The sequence below is a fragment of the Cebus imitator genome, unplaced genomic scaffold, assembly GCF_001604975.1.
Source record: "Cebus imitator isolate Cc_AM_T3 unplaced genomic scaffold, Cebus_imitator-1.0 Scaffold259, whole genome shotgun sequence".
NCBI classification, from domain to species: Eukaryota; Metazoa; Chordata; class Mammalia; order Primates; family Cebidae; genus Cebus; species Cebus imitator.
Window position 1 is genome coordinate 593,835 of NW_016107574.1, and position 21,282 is coordinate 615,116.

Genomic DNA, 21,282 nt, shown 5'->3' on the forward strand with positions numbered 1-21,282 from the left:
CCATCTCCTGGGTTCAAGCGATTCTCCTGCCCCAACCTTCCGAGTAGCTGGGACTACAAGCCTCTGCCGCCATGCCTGGGTAATTCTTTTGTATTTTTAGTAGAGGCAAGGTTTCACCATGTTAGCTAGGGTGGTCTTTATCTCCTGACCTCATAATCCACCCACATCGGCCTCCCAAAATGCTGGGATTACAGGCATGAGCCACCATGCTGGGCCTCTTTACCTACTTTCTAGGGAGGAGAGGTCCTGGAGAAATCAGTTTCTGGAATTTAACAATCAGGAGTTCAGTCATAAGCTACTAAAGTATTGCTAAATTAGACTTTCTAGTTTAACCAGGCAGCTTCGGGCAGACCCAGAGTCTAGAGGCTTTAAGGAGATGCAGGAACAGGAGGTAGGCAGTGGGGAATAGTGGCTAAGAGTGTGGACCTGGGTTTGAATCCCAACTCTGCCATTTACTGGCCATCTGACCCTTGAAAAAACACTTTGTCTCTCAGAGCCTCATTTTTTCCATCTATAAAATGGGGAGAATAACAGTACCTGCTTCTCCAGTTCTGAAGAGGCCAAGAGACAGTGCCCCTACAGAGTGCACCGAGTGTGCCATGCAGGGGCACTCAGTAATGAGCAGGGCTGAGCTGACAGTAGTAGTAGCTCATGGAAGAGGGAGAGAAAGTGCGAGTTCCTCAATGACAGTGACATGGCCCTGGGCAGCAGCCCTGTTCCTTGTCTCTCCTCCCAGAAGGGATTGCTGATTCCACACAGCCCTCTGCCCTCAGCGCTTTCATCAGATCTGAGGAGCCGTTGAATAACCACAACACTTCCAGCCATTAACAAAGATAAAGAGAGCACTGGAAAATTGACTTTGCCTGAGCACAGTAAGTACGAATCCAACTAAAAATCATGACACGTACTCCCAAACCGAGTTTGATGACTGTCACGTGCTCCACCCCCATCCCTTGCCGTCTCCCCCACCCACCAGCTGCCACCAGCCCCCTCTGCCATGGCCAGGCTGGTCTCCTTTTCTCTGCCGTTGCTGTGAAGGCTTTTTCACACTGGAGTGCCCCTACCTTGAATGGTCTCCATTCATAGCTCTCCTGCCCTACCCACCCAGTAAAATAAATGCTGCCTCTATTCTAGGAGCTACTGGGGAAGCCCCTGGTTGACATCTAGGGCAGTGTTTTTCCAGTCGTGATCAGTGAACTGCACCTGCCTTGAATTACCCCCCAGGCTTGCTAAAATGCAAATGCCTGGGAACTTTCCATGACCTAGTGAGTCAGAATCTCCATAAAAAGGGCCAGGAATCTGCATTTCTAGCAAGCTCACCAGGTGCATCTGATGCACCCAAAGCATGAGAATCCATGATTTCTCTTGAGTCCCTTGCTGAGTGCCAAAGTCCAGCTAGGACTAGACCTGGAAAATTTACAAGATAATGTAATTGAAATATCACAAACTCCCCAAGTAGCCCCAGCAAGACTACTTCAGGGGATCTGAATTCTAGTCTTGGCCCTAGAGCAATAAGCTGTGTTGCCTTAAACAAGTTACTTCTCTGGGCCTGTTTTCTCACTTACAAAAGGAAGAGCAGAGACTTGCGGGTCTCTGGGGCCATCCTGCTCTAACATGCTTGGAATTTCACTCAGGATAGGCACTTTTATAGGGCTGTCGTGGTGGGAAAAGAGAATGGAGAGTTGACAGGGTTGAGCCCAGAGGCCTAAGAGGGCAGTTCACAGTTGCTCTTGCCAGCTTTGGTGGCTGATACCTGTAATCCCAACATTTTGAGAGGCTGAGGTAGGCGGATTGCTTGAGCCCCGGAATTTGAAAATAGCCTAGGCAACATGGTAAAACCCCATCTCAACAACAACAGCAAAAAATACAAAAAAATTAGCCAGATGTGGTGGCACATGCCTACACTCCCAGCTACTTGGGAGGCTGAGGCAGGAGGATGGCTTGGATCCAGGAGACAGAGGCTATAGTGAGCTGAGATCGTGCGCCACTGCCCTCCAGCCTGGGTGACAGAGTGAGACCCTGTCTCAAACAAACAAAAAAGCAAACAAGGTTAGTACCCTGGCTTAGTAGGGCATTACGAGGAGTGAACCCAGCGTCTAGGCTGTGGCAGAGTCAGGCAGGTGCAGTCTAGAGTTGGTCCCTGGGGACTGGTGTGGTACAGGGTGGAGGTCTGAGCATCAGAGGTCCAGCCTGGTAGGTTGGCTCAGATCCAGGCTCTAGGACCCACAGAGACATCAGAGAGCAAATGGGAACACCCAGGCCTGGGGGAACAACTGCAACTCGAAGGAAGGGGATGTCCCTGGCTGGGTGTCTCCATTGCACAACTCCACGGGGTGTCATCCCGTAGGATACAATGTGGACGCCCTCTCTAGCGTTGTGCCACATAGAGCAACATGCTAGGACTAGGCACCAGGGGCACCCCCAGGCATCCTGGATCCTGAACTTAGGGCAGCAGAACCAGTCTAGGCCTAATTCACTGCTTTGGCCCTCTGGGGCATAGATAGCAGTTGCAGAAAAGGAGGTTTCCCTACCCCTCCTGGTTGGAAACTGGAGGCCTGAGCTTGGTCCGAGGATAGCCGCAGGAGGTGGGGGTGGGGTGCAGACAGCAACAGGCTCGGCAGGAACTTTCCTCAGACCTGCAAACTGCTCCCAGGAGTTGTAGGCGGCCCCTCACTTTGCTCTCTGGGGCCGGGCTGCCCAGCCCCTCCCTGTTGATTCAGGAGCACTGCCAACAAAAGGGAAGGGCCCAGAGAAGGTTCCAGGCCATTCAAAGGACTGGCCAACTGGGCCCAGAAGACTGGCATTGTTTTGCTAAGAGAAATGGTTGAGAAAGCACTTAAGAATCCCTGAAATTTGGAGGGCTGCTGTCCAGAACACAGATTGCAAAAGCAAGATTCAGTGCCTCGCAGCACACCAAGTGCTTTCGCCAGCAATGATCTTAACCCTCAAACAACCCTGGGGGCGATTAATATTGTTATCCACTTTTACACCCAAGGGAGGTGGTTAATATTGTTATCCCCTTTACACCCAAGGAAGTGGGCCCTAGGAAGTCACAGGGTAACAGGGGCAGGGCCGGGCCTCCGCCGAGCCTGATGTTTCCACTGCAGCACTGACCACCAGGTCTTCACAGCGGTCAGAACTGCCAGAAACGGCCTAACCCTGGTGCAGGACAACTGGGTTCAGTCACCACAAGACCAGGGAGCACTGGGTAGCAAAGCCAAGGGTTTATAAGAGGCCAAAAAGTGTTCATGTCTGAGCCTCCAAAAGGACAGCAGCCCCCACTTAGACTCATCCCCCAAGGATCACCCCTGAGAATCTCTGATTCTCTCTAGCAGCCTAACAGGAGCCGTAAGAAAACCTGTTTTGTCCTCTCTGTTCAATCCTTGAAAATATTCGCCATTCAAAGGGACCAAATCTCAACCTTTCTGCTTGGTGAGCCTTCCCCAGCCAAATGTCAGGGGGCCCTGTATGACACGCAGTCACTCACTCACAGCTTTCAAATTCTCTTTATTAAAAATCTTTTTTATCTCTTTTGTAAAAACAAACACTTTGCAGTCAGTTACACAGATCAGGAAAAGTAGTGACAATTAATAGGACACTCAACAAATTTCAATACTTTACAAGTTCAAACTTAAATTAACTTAGTGTTTTTGTTTTTCTCATAAATTCAAAAAACAAACTCTGGTCCAGTTCAAGTATAATCTAATTACCTAACAGGTCACAGCCCTGGACTGTCCAAGAATGGGAAACCCTGATACACCAACGGCTTCTGCTCACACCATTGAATTTTCCAAATCATTTGGGAATACTGTCTAGATAGATGGTATTTTGGGTGTTAGCAATGAAAAGAAAATTATACAGGGGTTATATTTTTGTTATATTAACCCCGGGGTAAATATGAATCTGTTGCTCAAGGTGGCAATTGCTCTTCAGCATTGTTTTCTGGGAGATACTTTGAAATGGTTGACAAAACACTGAAGAAAAGCTTTAAAAAATAAATCAATATTTTCCTGGTTGCCTTTAATAGTGCATTGTGTGTGGCACACATAGGAATAAAAAGTGCAAATCATAGGGTCGGTGAAGGACCATGCCAATGGAATTGTATAAAAATAAATAAAAATAAATACATATGTACACACAAGTATAGACTTTTCGATGATTTTAGACTGAAGGTTCTGATTGAATGCAGATAGTGCCTCGTCTCTCTCCCTCCCAAGGGCTTTCCCTAGCTTTCCAGCATGAAGATCAGTCTATCAACAAGGAAGCCATAACATTACATGACCATCTGGATTTCCATGAAAATGCTGCTGGGGATGGGGGGTTGGGGAAGGCGGGGAGGCGCAGGGAATGAGCTGGTGAAGTATGCTCCCACTTTGCTAGGGGATAAAGCGTCCAGTCTCTCTAATAACGTGCAGTTCTAGCCTCTGATGGAAGATGTGGGCTTTTTCTAGCAAAGTTCAGCAAAAAGGACAAAGAACTGCCCCTAGAATTCCCTCCAGTGGGAAGAAAGACACACAGGAGCAAAGGTTTTCTGAGAAATGGAGGAGGCATAGCTGATGTCCAGAATGCCAGGTTCAAATTCGTGGAGTTGGCCAGGGAACAAGCTGGGCTGAGCCATGGTCTTCAGACTTTATTTGAGATACCAACTTTTCAGCAGCCCCCATATGGTCTTGTCAAAAGATAAAATTACAACAAATTTAAAGATCTTAGTTGGCTTTTATTTTTGATTCTAGAACTGGGCAACACATCACTCTATAAAATAGAAAGTGTTCCCATGAGCTGAGCGGAGGAGGTTGGCTTTATAGACAGAAAAGGGCTGAGGAAAGCAGACACAAAGAAACACCAGACTGGACGTCTCAAAGTTCCCTTCCTTGTAAAGGTTAAAACCAAGGACACATCTTCATCATGCTGGTTAAAACTGGCCTGTTTGGGGATTTGGCTATTCTGTCTCTCTCTCTCCTGATTTCTTGGAAGGCAGAACTTTAACATGAGTGACTTGCTTTTGTTTTGGTCTGGTGGGCCGAGTGCAGGGGGGCTCAGTCCAAACCAACGGCCTCCTCTGAATTGTATTTAATAGCCTGATGATGATGACGAGTTCAGGTTTCTCGCTTGTTCCGACCTCTCCGCATCACACCTGTTCTTGCTGGTCTGCTTTTCCCCTGGAGCTTGCCTTCACTGTTTGCTCTCACTGGCTCCCAGGAGTCTGTCCCTGGCCAATGACTGCATGCTGTCAGGTTTACTCCGATTGTTTTAGGCTCTGCATTTGTTCCCTTTGTGTGCCTCAGTTGCCTGATATAAAATGTCAGCCTTGAACTAATCTCTCTGCCCTTCTTCCATGAGTACAGAGGACAGAATGTGCAGTACACTCTCACATGCCATAAAAAGGGAAATGAAAAAAAAAAAAAAACCCAAACCCTACACAATCCCTTCTCAGTCTGCCTGCCCAAGGTCAGGAACAGAAACAGCAGGAACTGCCTAGGGGAGAGTGACCTGTCTTCCTTGTTTTATTTTTCCTGGGCTAAGCCGTGGACGGTGCTTTCAGGAGAGTGTCTCAGCTCATGAAAACAGCTCCGGGCTCCCTTTCTAACTGCCCGAGGGCCTCTCTCTGGCTTTAGCAGAGCCTCATTTGCCCCAGCACCTCTATCCCACACCCTTTCATTAGAATACCAAGCTAGAGACCCCACATCCTACAGGCACCGACCCTCCAGTACCAGAAAGAGCAGTGGGAATCAGGACTCTTCGTAACACTTTGGTATCAAACTCTGAACATTTGGTCCAGCCCAAGGAGCCCTCAAGCATCTGCCCAGCTGCAAAGGGCCCATCTACAGACGCCCAGCAAACCTTAATGCCACTCTTTGGCTCTGCAGCCTTCTCTTTCCTTAGCTTCTCCCCTGACTGAGGGGCTATTTAAAAACCACCCGACTGTGAGGTGGATGTACCCCAGAGTGCAGGCACCAAGGCTGAGTCAAGGACAGATGATATTTCCTTGTAACTGTGTCTCACGCCAATGCCATGCATTGCGGAGAGGCCAGCGTTCAACCTAAGCCCACGCCAACTGCTGTTTTAGCTGGAGGAAGAAGACGCTTCCATTTTTATTTTTAATTACAGTGAATCTGTACCAAATCCATTGTCCAGAATAGAACAAACTCTGACATCTCCTGAAATCAAGAGGAGGGAAGTAAGTTTGGAAGAAACTTATCGGAGCTTCCAAAATGAAGGGCTTTTTTCATCTTCTCTAAAATTCATTTAATTTTACTTTAAGGCATAAGTCTGGCAGACTTCTGGAACAACTGAGAGGATGAAAGAATTATTAAAAACAGGGGGCTTTTCAAAAGGGGGGCCCAGCTGGAGGAAGAGGTTAATGAAGCCACTCCCAGCTTCTGCCAACAGATTGTCTGTAATGTCCCCTCACTGGGACTGCAGACCCGACTCGGCTCCCCAGTGCACAGGATACAAGGGACACCAGGCAGAGACACTGCTGCAGACTCACTGCAGGGGTTCGCCTGACCCAGGAGTTTCCATTAAACCTTTTCCTTGCGTGACTCAGCCAGGCCTGACCTGTTATATCCCATCAAGAATTTTAACACAGTGAAAATCCCTGAGAAGTTGGATTTTGTGAAAAGAAAATGATCCTTGGCACATAAGGAGAGTGGGGGGAGGGAACAAGAGGAGAAGAAAGAAAAACAAACTGAATGATTGTTTGAGAGAAACAAGAGTTAACAGGGAGCGAGCTGGTGACCCTCAGCGCGCTGGACACGCCTGGGTGACTTGGCTCCTGGAGACGTTTCAGGGGCATTTCACAGAGTCTCTGGGAACAAACCCAAGCAACATGCCCTGCTTGGTTTTCCTTCCTCTCAGGCCTTAGTCCTGTCACCGGGATCAGGAGGGCCCCACTTGGCAAGCTCTCCTCTCACACCTTCGCGTGGCAGCAGCAGAGGCAGAAGCATCAGAGCTTTTTCCTTTCAAAGCGTGGCACGATTCCACTGTCCTCTGGCCTCGGACTACCTGCCCCCTCTGTCTCCTTAAGGCCCTCCTCAGCCAGCTGGGACAAATATTTCTGTGGAAAGAAGAGGGGAAGTGGAGGAAGGGACACATTAGTAGGGACCAAGAAGAAGAGGAGAGGAGGGGACATGCCTCAAACATCCCTCTCCTGGCATCTGTGCCCAGCTGTGGGGGCTACCCTCTTCCTGGTTCACAGATCCCCCTGGGGTGATGGAACCTATGCTAAGTACCTCATTAGGTTAGTGTACAAGTGATACTCCTCTCCTGTAGGACACGTAGAAAGTACAGATATAATAGCAAACACTTCCAAAGCCCTTATCTGGTGTCAAGTGCTGTTCTAACTGCTTGACTTACATAAGCTCATTTAACCCCAAAACAACTCTGTTTTCCAGAAACAGCCCAAGCTCTAGGCAGCTATCTATGCATAAGAGGCAGAGGGAAGGAAGCAGGAAGGCGGGGTAAATGAGCGCTGGCCTATAGCGATTGTGCAAGACAGGACCAGGGCCTGACATTTAAGACTCTTAACAACCTGGTTCCTGTCAGGGCAGGCTATCGGGTGGGGAGCCGGGGAGGTCTTTTGATGGATTTAAAAATGGGCCTGTCTGTTCTAATGTTGAGGGCTGCCTCTGCAGGACCCCAGAACTCTCACTGCTATGACTGGCCTCAGCCTAAGACAATGAACCAGGTCGGGCCGCTCTTGGTCAAAACACTGAGACAGAACAAGGACAGGTTTGAGGCCCCAACTGGGGTCCTCTGACTATCAGGGCAGCAAGGAAAAGGCAAAGAGCACTGCCTTAGGAGTCAGAGGGTGCATTAGGAGTCAGAAGTGTGTGCACTCTGTAGTCAGATGACCTGGGTTCATATCCTAGCCCTCAGCAAGCAAGTTGTCAAGTATCTCTGACATCTGTGAAGGGAGGAGAAAAACAGTAACTATCACATAAGGTTGCTGCAGAGCTGAAGAGAGGCGACACAAGGCACTCAGCACAGCATCTGACACAGAATAAACACGCAGTAATGTTGGCTTTTCTTATTAGCAGCGCCAGCCATATGAGTTGGGGAAAGTCACACCTCTCCTCCAAGCCTCAGACTCCTAATCTGTTAAATGATAGGAACAGTGTCATCCTCACTCTCCCCGCTTCTGGGATGGTTTGGAGGGTCGGATGAGAGCGGCTACTTGAGATGACCAGGTCTGCCTCTCTCTCCATAGAAGAGACTGCAATTGGCTTCCAGAAATGGGCGTGGCCTGACTGGAAGAGGAGCAAACCGTGGACGGCAGCAGGCGAAGCTGCTGATAGAGGACCGGGGTTCTCCCCTGCCTTGGCTCAGGGAGGGTAAACCGTGTGCTGAGGAAGGCAAGTGAATGAGTGTACACATTCCACTCCAGGGCCGGGAGCCAAGCAGGTATCTAGTTTTCCCATCGAGTGCTGATGCCACCTGTTGATCTGAATCACTCTGGATGGGTTCTTGCAGAGCCATGACCGGCAATGGGGCACAGCACAGGTTGCGCAGACTGAATGGAGCCTCCTTCAACCTGCTCCCTGCTTTAGGAGCAATCCCCGGTCCCCAGCTCAAGGCCTCTCAGTGGTGCTAAGTTTCAAAGTTGTCTGATTTAAGTGTCAGCCATCACCTGCTGCTTGGGGTGAGGTGGATGAGGCTGTGTGGGGCAAGACAAGAAAGGCATGACTTGGAGGGTCAGACTGGGTCCCACAGAGCCAGCTGAGGGAAATCATCTAGCTTGATGTGTGACAGAAATCCTATCTGGGAAGCCTGTGGTGGAAACGCCCAGCTCCCCAGCAGGTGCACCAGGTAAAGCTGCACTGCAGTCGGCTGGCACGAGGGGCTTAGCCAATGTCTGCCCCAATGCACCTGAGAACCACAGGAAGGCTCTGGCGAGCTTCGGGGAGGGGAGTCTGCCTGGGCGTGTGGCCCAGAGGCTCAGAACACAGTGCAGTCCACTGCCCTGGAAAACATACATGAATTAGAATTAGAGGCCCTGGCAAGCCTGAACTCTCCCTAACTTCCAAAGTGACCTTGAGCTGTGTGGTCTCCTGAAGGGCTGCACAATCCTACTGCAAATGCTGGAGGAGAGAAAGGGTTCTCCCACCGACGGATCAGGGTCTGATATGAAGATGGTTTACAATGCAGACTCTCAGCCCAGCCCTAGGGAAAATGAGTAAACAAGTGTAGGATGAGATCCAGGAAGCTGCATTTCAAAAAGATGCCAGCTGGTCCAAGGACTAAGGTTTGGGAAAATCAGGACCAGATGATTTCCAAGACCCCTTCCAGCCCTGCCATTCTGTAGGTTTCATCTTGTTGGGAAAAGGGATGATTGTATCTTCAAGCTAGATGACTTCCCTCAGCTGGCTCTGTGGGACCCAGTCTGATCGACCCTCCTGCTCTGGCTGAGTCACGCCTTTCTTGCCTTGTCCCAGGAGAGGCCTAGCCTTGGGCCACAGGCCCTGTGGCTGCCTCAATCACAGAGCAGCTGCCCTCTGGAGGGAAATCAAGAGGCTTCAATGACCTGAGTTTGGGCCCAGTCTATGATAGTCCCCTGCAGATGGTGACCCAGGCCTTGACATTATGGGTCTCAGTTTCCAAGACGAGTATAGTAGAGTAAAAAGAGGAAAAGTTATTCCAAATCAGGCGATCTGATCCTAGGCGCAGTAACTCACTATCTGCGTGGCCTTGGATGAATCACATAGCTTCTCTGGGCCTCAGCTTTCTCAATTATTAAACAAAGTTGGCCCATATCTGAGTTTGTTTTTTTTTAAACTAAGGGTGCACATTTGAATCTTTTGGTGAACGTCCTCAAATTACACATTCTTGCAACCTGCCTTCCACCCCCAAATTCTACTAAATACCCAACTTAGTACCTGTACATTAGAAATATTGTCCAGACGAGTCTGCTCCATGTCCCTGGTTAAGAACGGCTAGATCAGTCACTTTAAAACAATTTAATGATCATAGTAACGCCTGGCCTGGGACTTGGGCACAGCCACTGTGAGGACTTCTTGATTCAAAGCCTTGGGGTTCAGATAACTAGTCTGATTCCTTGTAGTCAAAACAGGAGGTGTCTTGAGATACTTATCCCTCGCCATCTGATATACCAGGTCTTCTTTTAAGCTACCAAAACCTAACCCATGCCAGGAGCTAATCACGAAAACCACATTCTAATATATTATATATTATAGAACACATGACGATAGTTCCTTGATCTTAAGGCACATTTTTTTCACACATTAATATCTCTAACATAAAAATGCATTTCATAGTTGATGAAGTCTCATCCCTTCATTTGCAACATTTTTTTTTTTCTAGTTGGTACCAAAAAACAGTGGTGTCTTACAAATGATGGCACCTTAGACTGGGTAAAATATGGTGCATAGAGTATTTTTTTATATGTTGCTTTTGAACATACTATACCATTTATTTTATTTATTGCTTGTTACCTACATTAGAATGAAAACTCCATGAGAACAGGGATTTTGTCCACTTTACTGTTGTTGATATAGTATTCCTGGTACCTAGAATAGCATCTGGTACCTAGCGTGCCTGTGATAAGTATTTGCTGTACAGATGAACAGCTAAAAAGAACAAAGCAGTGGTTTTATTCTAGCAAGAAGGGATAGCTGCATAGGGGAACAGAAACACAGAAATATCTGCAACTGGAACATCTGAGTCTTGTGGGGAGGGGTCAGCCCCAGTCACGGGCCAGGTGAACACTGGCCTAACTTGTTACTCACAGTATAGAGGGAGAGGTGGCTATTGCCAGAGCCAAACCCAAACAGGATGTTTAGACATGCGCTAGGAGCACGGGGAAGGCAGCCACCATGTAGAGGGCAGCTTGATGCAATCAACTCTATGGGAAGATAAGGAGGTCTCCGCGTAGTGGAAGGAGCAGAAACTCACAGAAGCAGAAATCAGTTTGGTGTGCTTGGGGAATGGCAAGTAACCTGTGGCCTGGAGTAGGCCTTGCAGGTGGAGCTAGACTCAGAGGCAAGCAAGGCCAAGGACCCCAGACACCTGGCTCAGTTATGGAGACTGGGGAGCCCCTGGCGTGCTGGGCAAGAAGGGTGGACAGTTACCTGTAAGTTCCTATAGTGGACAGCGCTGCGGCAGTGGCTTATCTTCGCTGTCTCCTCACTCGTGTAGAACAGCCCACACAGCTTGCAATAAAACCCAGTCCTGGGAACCACGAACTCCACCCCTGGGGAAGGATGGGGGCGAGACAGGCAGGGTTAAGAAGGCGTGAGAGGCAGGTGCCTGTGTCCTGGCAGCCATCAGGTGGAAACGGGAGCCACGAGCTCCACCCTCACTTGCTGTTGACCTTGGCTGGTTACCGAGCTTTTCCATGCCTCAGTTTCCTCATCTGCAAAACAGTCACAAAGAAACTCACACCCACGTCACTCTCAGGTGTTCTTGAACGTAAGGGATGGACTCGGCAGCGTGGTAAGCACTCAGCCGCTCCACGGCCTGCAGCTATCCTGGGGGGATCTAGGTCCAGGTTCTCCTACTGACAGCCTCCTTCCAAGAAGAGAACAATGAAGGTGATTTCTGACATTTCTGTTAGGTGATTTCTGACATTTCTGTTATTTCACTTGTTGGATTTCATTTCTCCACACCCTACCTCTCTTGCAGCTGCTGTGACCAGGACTCTGGAAGAATTCTCTCATTTTTGTTGGTTTATTTTAGAATTATGTTCTTTACAGAAAAAAAAAAAAAAGTAAATAAAAGGAAGGAAAAAAATCCCCCAGAGTCACTCCAGTCCAAATGTTCTCCTCCACATGATTAACCTGTACGTGGGCCTCTTTGTGGGGGCCGTTTCAGTTATACCCTGATTACAATTCTGTCCTCTTGTCTTCATGTAATTGTCTATCATTGACATTTTCTCACTTCCTCCACTCTTTACATCTGAACCATCAATTAGCATTTCATTTGTCATTTATTGAATGTAAGTCCCAGAATTCTGGGAGGCCTTTTGATTCCAAGCAAAGGAAACAATGGCGTCGCCACCGCAGAGTGGCAATGTCACAGCCAGGGGACTCATCCTTGAAGGGATGGTGGCAGCTCCAGCCTCCACCAAGGTGTTTTGCAGGTCACAGTTCTCCTCTTGAAGACATGGTCAGTCAGCAGAGTGGAAAGAGCCCAGCTCTGAGAGGGTCCGGGCCAGACACTAAGAACCCATGTGACCTGGGGACAGTCAGCCAAACTGTTCCTGGGGCTCAGTTTCCTCACCTGAGAATGGAGGCAGGAATACATGCCCTGTTTACCAGACACCTGACTACAGTTCCAGCCAAAGGGCAGGGGTGTGAGGGCCGTGAGGACCCATCAGGGAACTAAGAAAGAGGGGTGATGCTTGGAACACGCAATCCCACTTGCAGGCTGGGGGAGAACCTTCTCCTCTGCTGGGGCTGGGCGATGGGTTGAGGTCTGGCCACCCTGGGTAGAAGGGAGGAAGGGGCCTGGGAATGGCACAGGCAGGGGAACAGTAACTTCTTGCAGGGATGGGGACAGGGGAGGTCCCTACTTCTGACAGCGCCCACTGCAAGGTACAGCGTGGCCGCCTGCAAGCCCAGCTGCTTGGGTTGCTTCACTTTCCTCCTCCTGCCTCCCAGGACACTGAGCTAAGTGTTTAGGACACCCTGTCACAGGGAAGCAGCCTAGACTTGTCATTAGAACTCTTTTTCCATTTCAAAATAGCCACTTATCAGTGTGAAGGGTAGCTCTGAAGGAGGGAAAGGGAGGGAAGGAGGGAGGCCAGGAGGCCTGCTGGGACTGACAGTGGCGCTGCAGCCGGGGCCTGGGGAGTCCCCCTCAGCCTGGCTTTCTCTAACCGCCACGTCGCAGGCTGCATGCCATGCCCTCAACAGTGGTCCAAGAAGTGAGGGGGCCTCACTCAGGCCCAGGTGCCCGGTGGGAGGTTGAGCATCCTTCCTTTCCTCTCTGCCAAGGATGGAAAAGTGGCCCCAGCTTGGCCTGTGGGGGGCCGGTTCTCCCCTCCACCTCACACACAGGTCCTGACTCCTGGCTGTTGGTGCTGGCAGAGGTGCATTCAGCAAGGCCTGCTCCTTCTTCCGTTGCTACAAAATAGTTTTCCCTTTGCTTCTGCTCTGCAGAGAGCCAAAACTCCCCGCAATCCAGGAAAGGGGCAACTGGGAAAGAAGGAGGGCTTTGATCAGAGCCACACTCTCAGTCTCATCCCAGCCCTTAAAGGAGGAGCCAGCCGGATGGTACCAGGAAAGAAGCCTTGAGGTTTTCACTAAGCCTCCTATTGAGTCCTCTGAGTCCCTGTGTGGGGACCCCCAGAAGGGGCACAGCTGCCCTAGGAGCCACCACAGAGCCTGAAGCAGGGATTAAGCTAGTAGCCCAAGCTCCCAGCAGGGTAGCTACAGCCATCCTTTGCAGGTTCTGGGAGAGATTTCATTTGGACAAAGACGCCAAAAAAAAAAAAAAAAGAAAGAAAGAAAGAAAAAGAAAAACAACCTTGGAAGCCACAGTGTCATGTAGAGAGTCAAACCCAGCTCTTTTCCTTCTGCTTTGTGACCTCAGGCACAGTTACCCTCTCCGAGATTAGTGTCCTCAACTGTGTAATAGGGGCAATAATGCCACAGATGAGGCTTAGGAGAAGCACCTGTTACTTTGGCCTGGTGCTTAAAAAATACTGGTTTGGAGACACATGTTAAATATTTCATCACAGAAGCTTGAATAACTGCCTAAGTGTTGGCCTTCTCACCTGAACCCCAACCTCTCCCTGGGGCCACCTGGGGATCCTGGCTCCACTGTTTGGTGGTAGCTTTCTCCCCTGGCCCCTGCCCCACGGGTTTGGGCAGTACCAGGCAGCCGCGAGGCAGCACTAGGGGAAGAGAAACCTGGGTGGGGAGAAACTCCAACAGCTGGAAACTTGTTCCAGAATAACTGGGGGTTGCTGCAGGCAACACAAATCCCACAGCACAGCTCAGGACACTTCTGGAGTGTGAGGGGAACATGAGGAGGCAGCACACACGGCCCCTGCCCTGATGTGTTCTGGAGCCGCTCAGTCCTCAATTTTCCAGCTGCACTTGGCTTCTAATAATAGCTCATGGCACGGGTAATTATAACTCTGTCATCCTAGTAAAGCTGGAACGGGTAAAGGGGGGAGCTTGTGCTTTGCAGGGAATGCTGTTTGGTTCTAAGAGCAGGCCTTGGCAGGCTGGCACTGGCCAGGGTCAGGCAGAGCTGGCCCAGATCTCGAGAGCAGTGTCCTTCCCAGCCATGCCCACCCCTGGTCCCTGAGCAACCGGACTGGCCTCCTTTCCTCCCAACTGGGAGCCCAGTCCTTGACATTCCTTATTTCAACTCTATGCTTTCCACAGGGACAAAGCCTAAAAATTGTCTCTCACCTCCCTAGAAGTCTCCATGCCAGAAGCGACCAGTCCTGGAGGGTAAAGGGTTATGCAGCCCCAGTGAGAGGAGCCATAATAGGTCTTAATAAATATTTCATGAGTGAATAATAACAATAGATAACCCTTATTAAGTACCTCCTACTGGAAGCCACTAAGACCTTACCAGTATTTGTTCTCTTCATCCTCAAAATAACTCTGCATAGTAGGCTTCTATTACTGTGGCTGATTCACAGATGAAGAAATCCAAGCACAGAGGTTAACTGAGTTGCTCTTTGTCATCCAGCCAGCAAGTAGTAGACAGGGGATTTAAACTCAGAGAATCAGATTTCATAGTCTGTGCTCTTACTTTCTGCACAAAAATTGCCTTTTCTACACTGTGCTGAGGCCTGAACTGGAAGAACCCAGAGAACAGAGGGATTTGAGATCACAACTCCTGAGTTCTTTTTTTTTTTTTTTTTACCTTTTCTTTTTCTTTTATACCTGTTTCTTTTTTTACTTTCTTTTTTTCCTTTTTTTGAGATAGGGTCTCTCTCTAGCCCACGCTGGAGTGCAGTGGCACAATCATGGCCCGCTGCCTCTCCTCCCAGGCTCAAGATCTGGATCTCCTTCCAGGCTCAAGAAATCCTCCCACCTCAACCTCCTGAGGAGCTGGGACAGCAGCTAGGTACCACCACTCCTGGCTAGTTTTTATTTTATTTTACTTTTTGTAGAGACGAGGGTCTTGCTATGTTGCATTTGGCTTCTTTTTTTTTTTTTTCGTATCCAACTACGAGCTTTTTTGGCTTCTAATAATAGCTCATGACATGGGTAATGATACTCTGTCATCCTAGTAAAGCTGGGACGGAGTAGCTGGGACTGCAGATGTGTACCAGTGCTCATAGCTAGTTTTTATTTTATTTTATTTTTTGCAGAGACAGGGTCTCCCTATGTTGCCCAGGCTGAGAAATCCTGAGTTCTAACCTGCATTTGCTATGTCATCTTGGGTAAGTCTGTGGACTTCGGTTTCCTCATCTGTCAAATGCAGAACCTCATATGATACTCCTCCCCAAGGGACCAATGAGATAATGAGTCTCAAAGCTAACTGAGACTAAAAACAAGTATGATCTCTAAAAGCCCCGAACTGAAAACAACCCAAATATCTGTCAACAGATGAATGAACAAACAGAATGTGCTATATCCATAGATGCAATGCAATACTCCTCAACAATAAAAAGAAACGGACTACTGATACACCCAGCAGTAGAGATGAATCTCAATGATGTTGAGTGAAAAAAGCCAAGCCAGACCAGCACATACAATATGATACCCTTTATATAAAACTCCGGAAAATGCAAACTAATATTTAGTGACAGAAAGGAGATCCTTTACCTGGGGATTGCAGTGTGGGGAGGGAGAGGCTACATAGGAGACAGGAAATTTGGGATGATGAACATTGTTGCCAGTCTTGATAGTGGTGATGGCCTCACAGGTATATTTATATGTCAAAACTGATCAAACTGTGTACTTTAAATATATACCCTTACTATATATCAATTATACCTCAATGGTGCCAATTTTAAAAAGGCAAGATACTATTTTCCTCCTAACTGGTTGGGAAAGACTAAAAACTGATAAAATCCAACAGGAGGTGGATATTAGGAACTCTCACTCAAGGTTGCGAAAACTGTTGTGAAAACGAATATCTTTTTGGAGTGCAATTTCCAAGTTGTGAAAACTGAGGTCATCTTTCTGGAGTGCAATTTAGTAGCAATTATGAACATTTAAAATGCAAATACATATGACCCTACAACCTCCTGGCTAGGACGCTATCCTACAGGAACACTGGCACACACATGCCACTGAACAAGCACATCTGAAAGGCAGCAGAGAACAGAAGCTAAGAACATGGCTCCAGAGTCAGGTGACTGGGGTTTGAACCTCACTCTGGTCTTTGCCAGTCATTAGCTGTGTGACGGCATCTCAGGTTTTTTATCTGTAAAATAAGGATAAAAACAGCACCTACCTACCTCATAGGTGTTTTGAGAGGGTTAAATGTGATAATACATGCAGATCACTAAAAATGGTACCTGCACAGATAATGTTAATAAAAGCTTAGCTATTATCATGGAAAAAAGAGCAGACAGCCAAAGTGTTCACCAGCAGAGGAAAGGATCAGTCATTTATAGCATAGCTTTTACTATGCAATATTTGCAGATGTTAAAAAGAATGTGTTCTCCATGTACTGACATGAAGAGATCTCTAGGACTTGCTACTAAGTGAAAAAAGCCACTGGCAGAACATTATGTGTGTAGTGTGATCCTATTTTTGTGAGAGAAAAACTTTGGGCATGACAGTGTAGGTTACCTTTGGAGGGTGGAAAGAGACTGGAGGGAAGAGATCAAGCCTTTAATATTGACTTGATATGGTTCTTATTTTTTGAATTTGTTACAATAATCTTTCACACTTTCTATAATGAAAAACAGTAATAAAAAGACACAAATCACAAGGTAGTGGAATTTAGTCTTAATTTTTGCTAGCGTCAGTTAGGTTCCAAGTTCTTGGATGACAAGAGACTTGCGTTATATTTCTTGGTTACCCCAGAGTGTCTAGCACAGTACCACGTTATCCAGTAAGTATTTGCTGGCTGACTGAGTACATGAAGGAGCCCTCTCTTCTCTTGCAGGGTGGCCTTTGCAACTCCTTTATAGAGCTAAAATACTCAGGGTCATCTCAGTGTATTCTAAGGTTGGTATTTCTTTTTCCTTCTTTCTTACATTTTTGTCTTAGGGGATGCTGTGCAGCAAATTTATCCCTTTAAAAAAAAAAAAAAGAAAGCAAGAAAGTTTGTTCTCCAGATCTGACTCTATGAAAATGGTACACCTGGAGGAAAGCAATAGTAAGACTTTTTTTTTTTAAAGGAGAAGGGAGAAAAAGAGCAACTCGGATGGAAAGGATGAACCTCCACACCAACCAGCCCTCCCTGAATGACCAGACACGTGGTCATCTGTCATCAGATGACCCCTGCTTCTCATGCTTCTGTGTGACACTCTCCCAGGTGACACTTTCTCCAGCTGTCTTTCTGAGTAGCTGCTACTACTACTTTATCTAATTACTTTCTGACCTTTCAGAGCTAATGCAAAGACTCGAAGGTGATGTAGGCTGGAGTTGCTGGGTTAATGGTTGTGTCAGAATCTCCCAGGGAATTTTCTTAAATTACCTTCATTCCCTACCCTGAAACTCTGCTTAACTCTCCTCTTTGAAAAGAGATTCATTCCTAGGTGATTCCATTAGTAAACTCCCTCCCCTCTTCATTCCCAATACTTCCACCATTGAAGAAATCACTGTCCAAATTACAGGTAAGGAAACTAAGGCTCAAGAAGGGGTATGACTTATCTGAGGGCACACAGTCATCCACAAGTAGAAAGGACAGAAACCCAGGTGTCTGTTCAATACTCCTTCTACAAACTAGGGGAGTCTGCCCCAAACACAGTGTATTCAGCATCATTGCCTCAGAAAAGTTGGTCCTTTAAAGAGGAAAAAAATGTAGCATTGTTCTGGGAAGGGCTGGAGCAATGAACAGTAGCAGAAAAGGCGTGTTTCTGTTGATTTTATGGAGGCTGCTGGGCATCTGCTTTTCTGCCTGAATAAGGGCTAGGCTTAAAGCTTGGTGTCATCAAAAATAAAGCATTCCCCAACAGGAAAAACAGGCCCTCTCAGCTCTGGGTCCCCAGGCAGTGCTACTCAAGGCCTATTTTCATGGAGTATCTGGTCTACTATGGAAGACTGAAATTGCAAGAAACTTTACAGCCACCCCTTGCAAATCTAGGTTATTGCATCATACATTTGAAATAACAATAGGCCAGGTGCACTGGCTCATGCCTGTAATCCCAGCACTTTGGGAAGCTGAGGCAAGAGGATCGCTTAAGCCCAGGAGTTGAAGACCAGCCTGGGCCGCATATGGAAACCCCATCTCTACAAAAAAAATATTTTTTTTAATCAGCCGGGCCATGGTGGTGTGCACCTGTGGTCTCAGCTACTCAGGAGGCTGAGATGGGAGGATCACTTGAGCATAGGAATTTGAGGCTACAGTGAGCTGAGATCATGCCACTGCACTACAGCCTGGGTGACAGAGTGAGACCTTGTCTCAAAAGAACAAAAAACAATGACAACAAAATGACAAAAAACCCTCTCAAGCTCTTAAAGGTTGCTATGGAACTGTTATTTCCTAGATCCAAATTTCAGGAAGGGCTGTGTGTTTTGCTTACCTAGAGGAATGCTAAGTTCACTGAACACATCCTCTGGTTCCCAGGAGGGCAAAGAAAGGGGCTGTTTCAGTTCCACTTCACTGTACTCTGGTGACCTCACCTCCAGAGATTTCACTTCCATGTACCTGGAGTTTTCTGCAAAACATGAGCCAAGACAAAAAATAAAATAAAATGAAATACAACATGTCTCAAAGAATCCCTGAAATTCTATCCTGCAAAGTATGATTGGGGATTGTCCCTTGGACTGCTAAATCACATAAGGCTGGGACAGTAGCTGCTAATTAGAACCAAAGCACTGTCATTAAGAGCTTTTTCCACTGCCAAAAGAATGCCACACACAATAAAGCTTGGCAAATCTTTGCATTTGGCCCGGGGGCATGGGCTACTGCTGCCTTCAGTTGGGAAGATCCACCCCCCCATGCCTCCCAGCTCAGTATCATTCCATCTCTGCAGGCAGAAGAATTACTGATGGGCAAAAATTGTGCTGACATCCACCGAGGTGAGAAAAACGGGCAATGCCATTCTCCCCCCAAGTTTGTCAAGCTGTTATTAAGTATGAACCCCAAACCCTGGCTCAGCTGATGAGCCTCTAACACTGCCACATGTTAAGTCTATACTGCAAAATAAAAGAGGTTCAGTCGGAGTGAGGCGAAGATTTCACTGCTCCTTTTTTCTTGCCTTCCCTAGACAGAGCCTGGGCCTCAGGTTTCTCTGGCAACCAGAAGGCATTTCATGGCAGGGTTTCCATGGAGACTCAGATCCATGCAGGTAAAAAAACAGCTCAGGTCAGCTTGACATGGAAAAAACCCCAAGCCTCCCAGTTACCTAACAGCTCATGCCGCCCACAGGGCTCTGGGTTGAAGTGTTCATTTTTAAGACTTTCCTCTGTATTTTCTGCCCCCGACCCTCACTTCAACCTCTGGTGTGCTGCAGGCTTTCTGTAAAGCGAATCTGTAATTATTTTCACAGAGAGAATCTTAAAGGCTACTATCCCTCCCTCCCCCGCTGCCCCTTGACGGATCTTAGGTTCGACTTGGCAGAGAAGACAGGGCTTAGCCTATTTTAAACTCTCTCTTTCATGATGTCACAGTGCCGGGCATAGGCACAAAACATCACCTTCAATGGAGTCAGAGAAGATTCTGAAACAAGTCCTGTATCACCACCAGATCCTAGCAAAAAATGAGTGTGAGGTAGTAAGAAGCGGAACCGCTGTGCCCTTTAGGGATCCCTGTTCCTTCTCCATCCACTCCTTTCTTGACTCCACACTCCTGCCCCCATCACAGAAATAACAGCCTGGGTGGTCCTCTGCTGTGCAGGCACGAGAGGCTCCTCCTGATCTCCTTTTGCTGATAACTCAAGCTAATTTTAGCTGTCCCAGTCCATCTGGGCTCCTGTAAACGCAGAGCAGTCTGCCCTGAGTTTGCTTCTCAGAAAACATGCAGCCTCCTATCTGACTTCCTTTACACCACTTGCCTAAAATCTCTCACAGTTTAGCCAGGCTTTTAGAGGCTCGCCTCTGTTGCTCAATCACTTTCTGCACCCGCTTGAATGCTAGTTGAAACCTTACTTATGTTCATTCCAGCCTGCACATGCCCCCGACTTCATCAGGTGAGCAGGGGTCCAATCAACCCGACCACCCATGAGGAAAGGGGAGGTAGTTACCCGGGGTCAACACTCCTTGGCAAGCTTGGCTTTGGAGGTCGGTTTCAGTGGGGGGGCTGGCTTTCTCCTCCAAGGGGCTGTCTTCACAAGCCTCATCTTCAGGGGTCCCCCTGGTCTTGCAATCATCGACAAATGGGCTTGACTGCCGGGCCCTCTCGTCTGCTGGCTTAGGGGAAGACATTTGCTGGACCGTAGGAGCTGGATGAACATCTGAGCTCTCCACTCCCTTTGCCTCCTTCTCGTAGCAATCTGAATCCTCCAGGGAGAGGCCTGTCTCACTCTCAGCTGGCTTCCGCTCAGCATCCAGATTTAGGCCAGGCATTTCCATGTCCATGGCACTGGGACAGCTTGTGGAAGCAGAGGGCAGTTCTCCGGGTGACTTGAGGCTGATTTCTGCAGCCCCACTCCCTACAGCCTTGACTCCCTCCTTGGGGAAATCTTTGGCCAGCTCTAAGGTGGTTGTCACACACGGACATGTTTCTGGGCTGATTTTGTCTTTCTGCTCAATGGGCATGATTTCTTCCAGCTCTGGGATGTCTGGTTCCATGATAAAATCTTCTTCTTCCCCCACCTCGTCCACCGTCACCAGCTCCTCCATGTTAGTGGGGTACCAGCTCTCCCCCTCTGCCTCACTTTCACTCTCCCAATCTTGTTCCTGTACGAAAATACAGAATGGAGGTCAGAGGGTGGGTAAGAACATTCAACCGGAAGGCACAAGCCTTGATCAAAGGACCCCTCAAATCAGGAAGAACCAGAGCATTCTTACCTCTACCTGGGACAATTACTGGCTAATGACTGTGAACCACTCAAGTCCCACAGCACCAACTCATCCTTACGGTGATGCTCAAAATTTGGGATAGACCCTTAGTGCTTAATCCACCATATTTAAAGTGACAATAGGTACTCAATATACAGTTTTTGAATGCATGAATAATTAAGTTATAAACTCTAAATACTTACTGGGAGCATCTTTCTTTTCTTTCTTTCTTTCC

At 47.9% G+C, this 21,282-nt stretch overlaps 1 protein-coding gene across 3 annotated transcripts in view; it reads right to left on the reverse strand.

Moving 5' to 3' along the window:
- Nucleotides 1-3,490: 3,490 nt before the first annotated feature.
- RBM20 (RNA binding motif protein 20) overlaps nucleotides 3,491-21,282 on the reverse strand; it is a 72,409-nt gene continuing 54,617 nt past the window's right edge. For 2 of the 3 annotated variants that reach the window (XM_017499685.2, XM_017499684.2), the window contains exons 11-14: nucleotides 20,291-20,945; nucleotides 18,629-18,763; nucleotides 11,088-11,209; nucleotides 3,491-7,057 (exon numbers count right to left, since the gene is read on the reverse strand). In XM_017499685.2, coding sequence (XP_017355174.1) covers nucleotides 6,947-7,057; nucleotides 11,088-11,209; nucleotides 18,629-18,763; nucleotides 20,291-20,945 — 1,023 coding nt within the window. In that variant the 3' untranslated portion in view covers nucleotides 3,491-6,946. Of the gene's footprint in view, nucleotides 7,058-10,455; nucleotides 10,587-11,087; nucleotides 11,210-18,628; nucleotides 18,764-20,290; nucleotides 20,946-21,282 lie in introns of all 3 variants that reach the window. The other variant, XR_005195616.1, reaches the window with a different exon arrangement.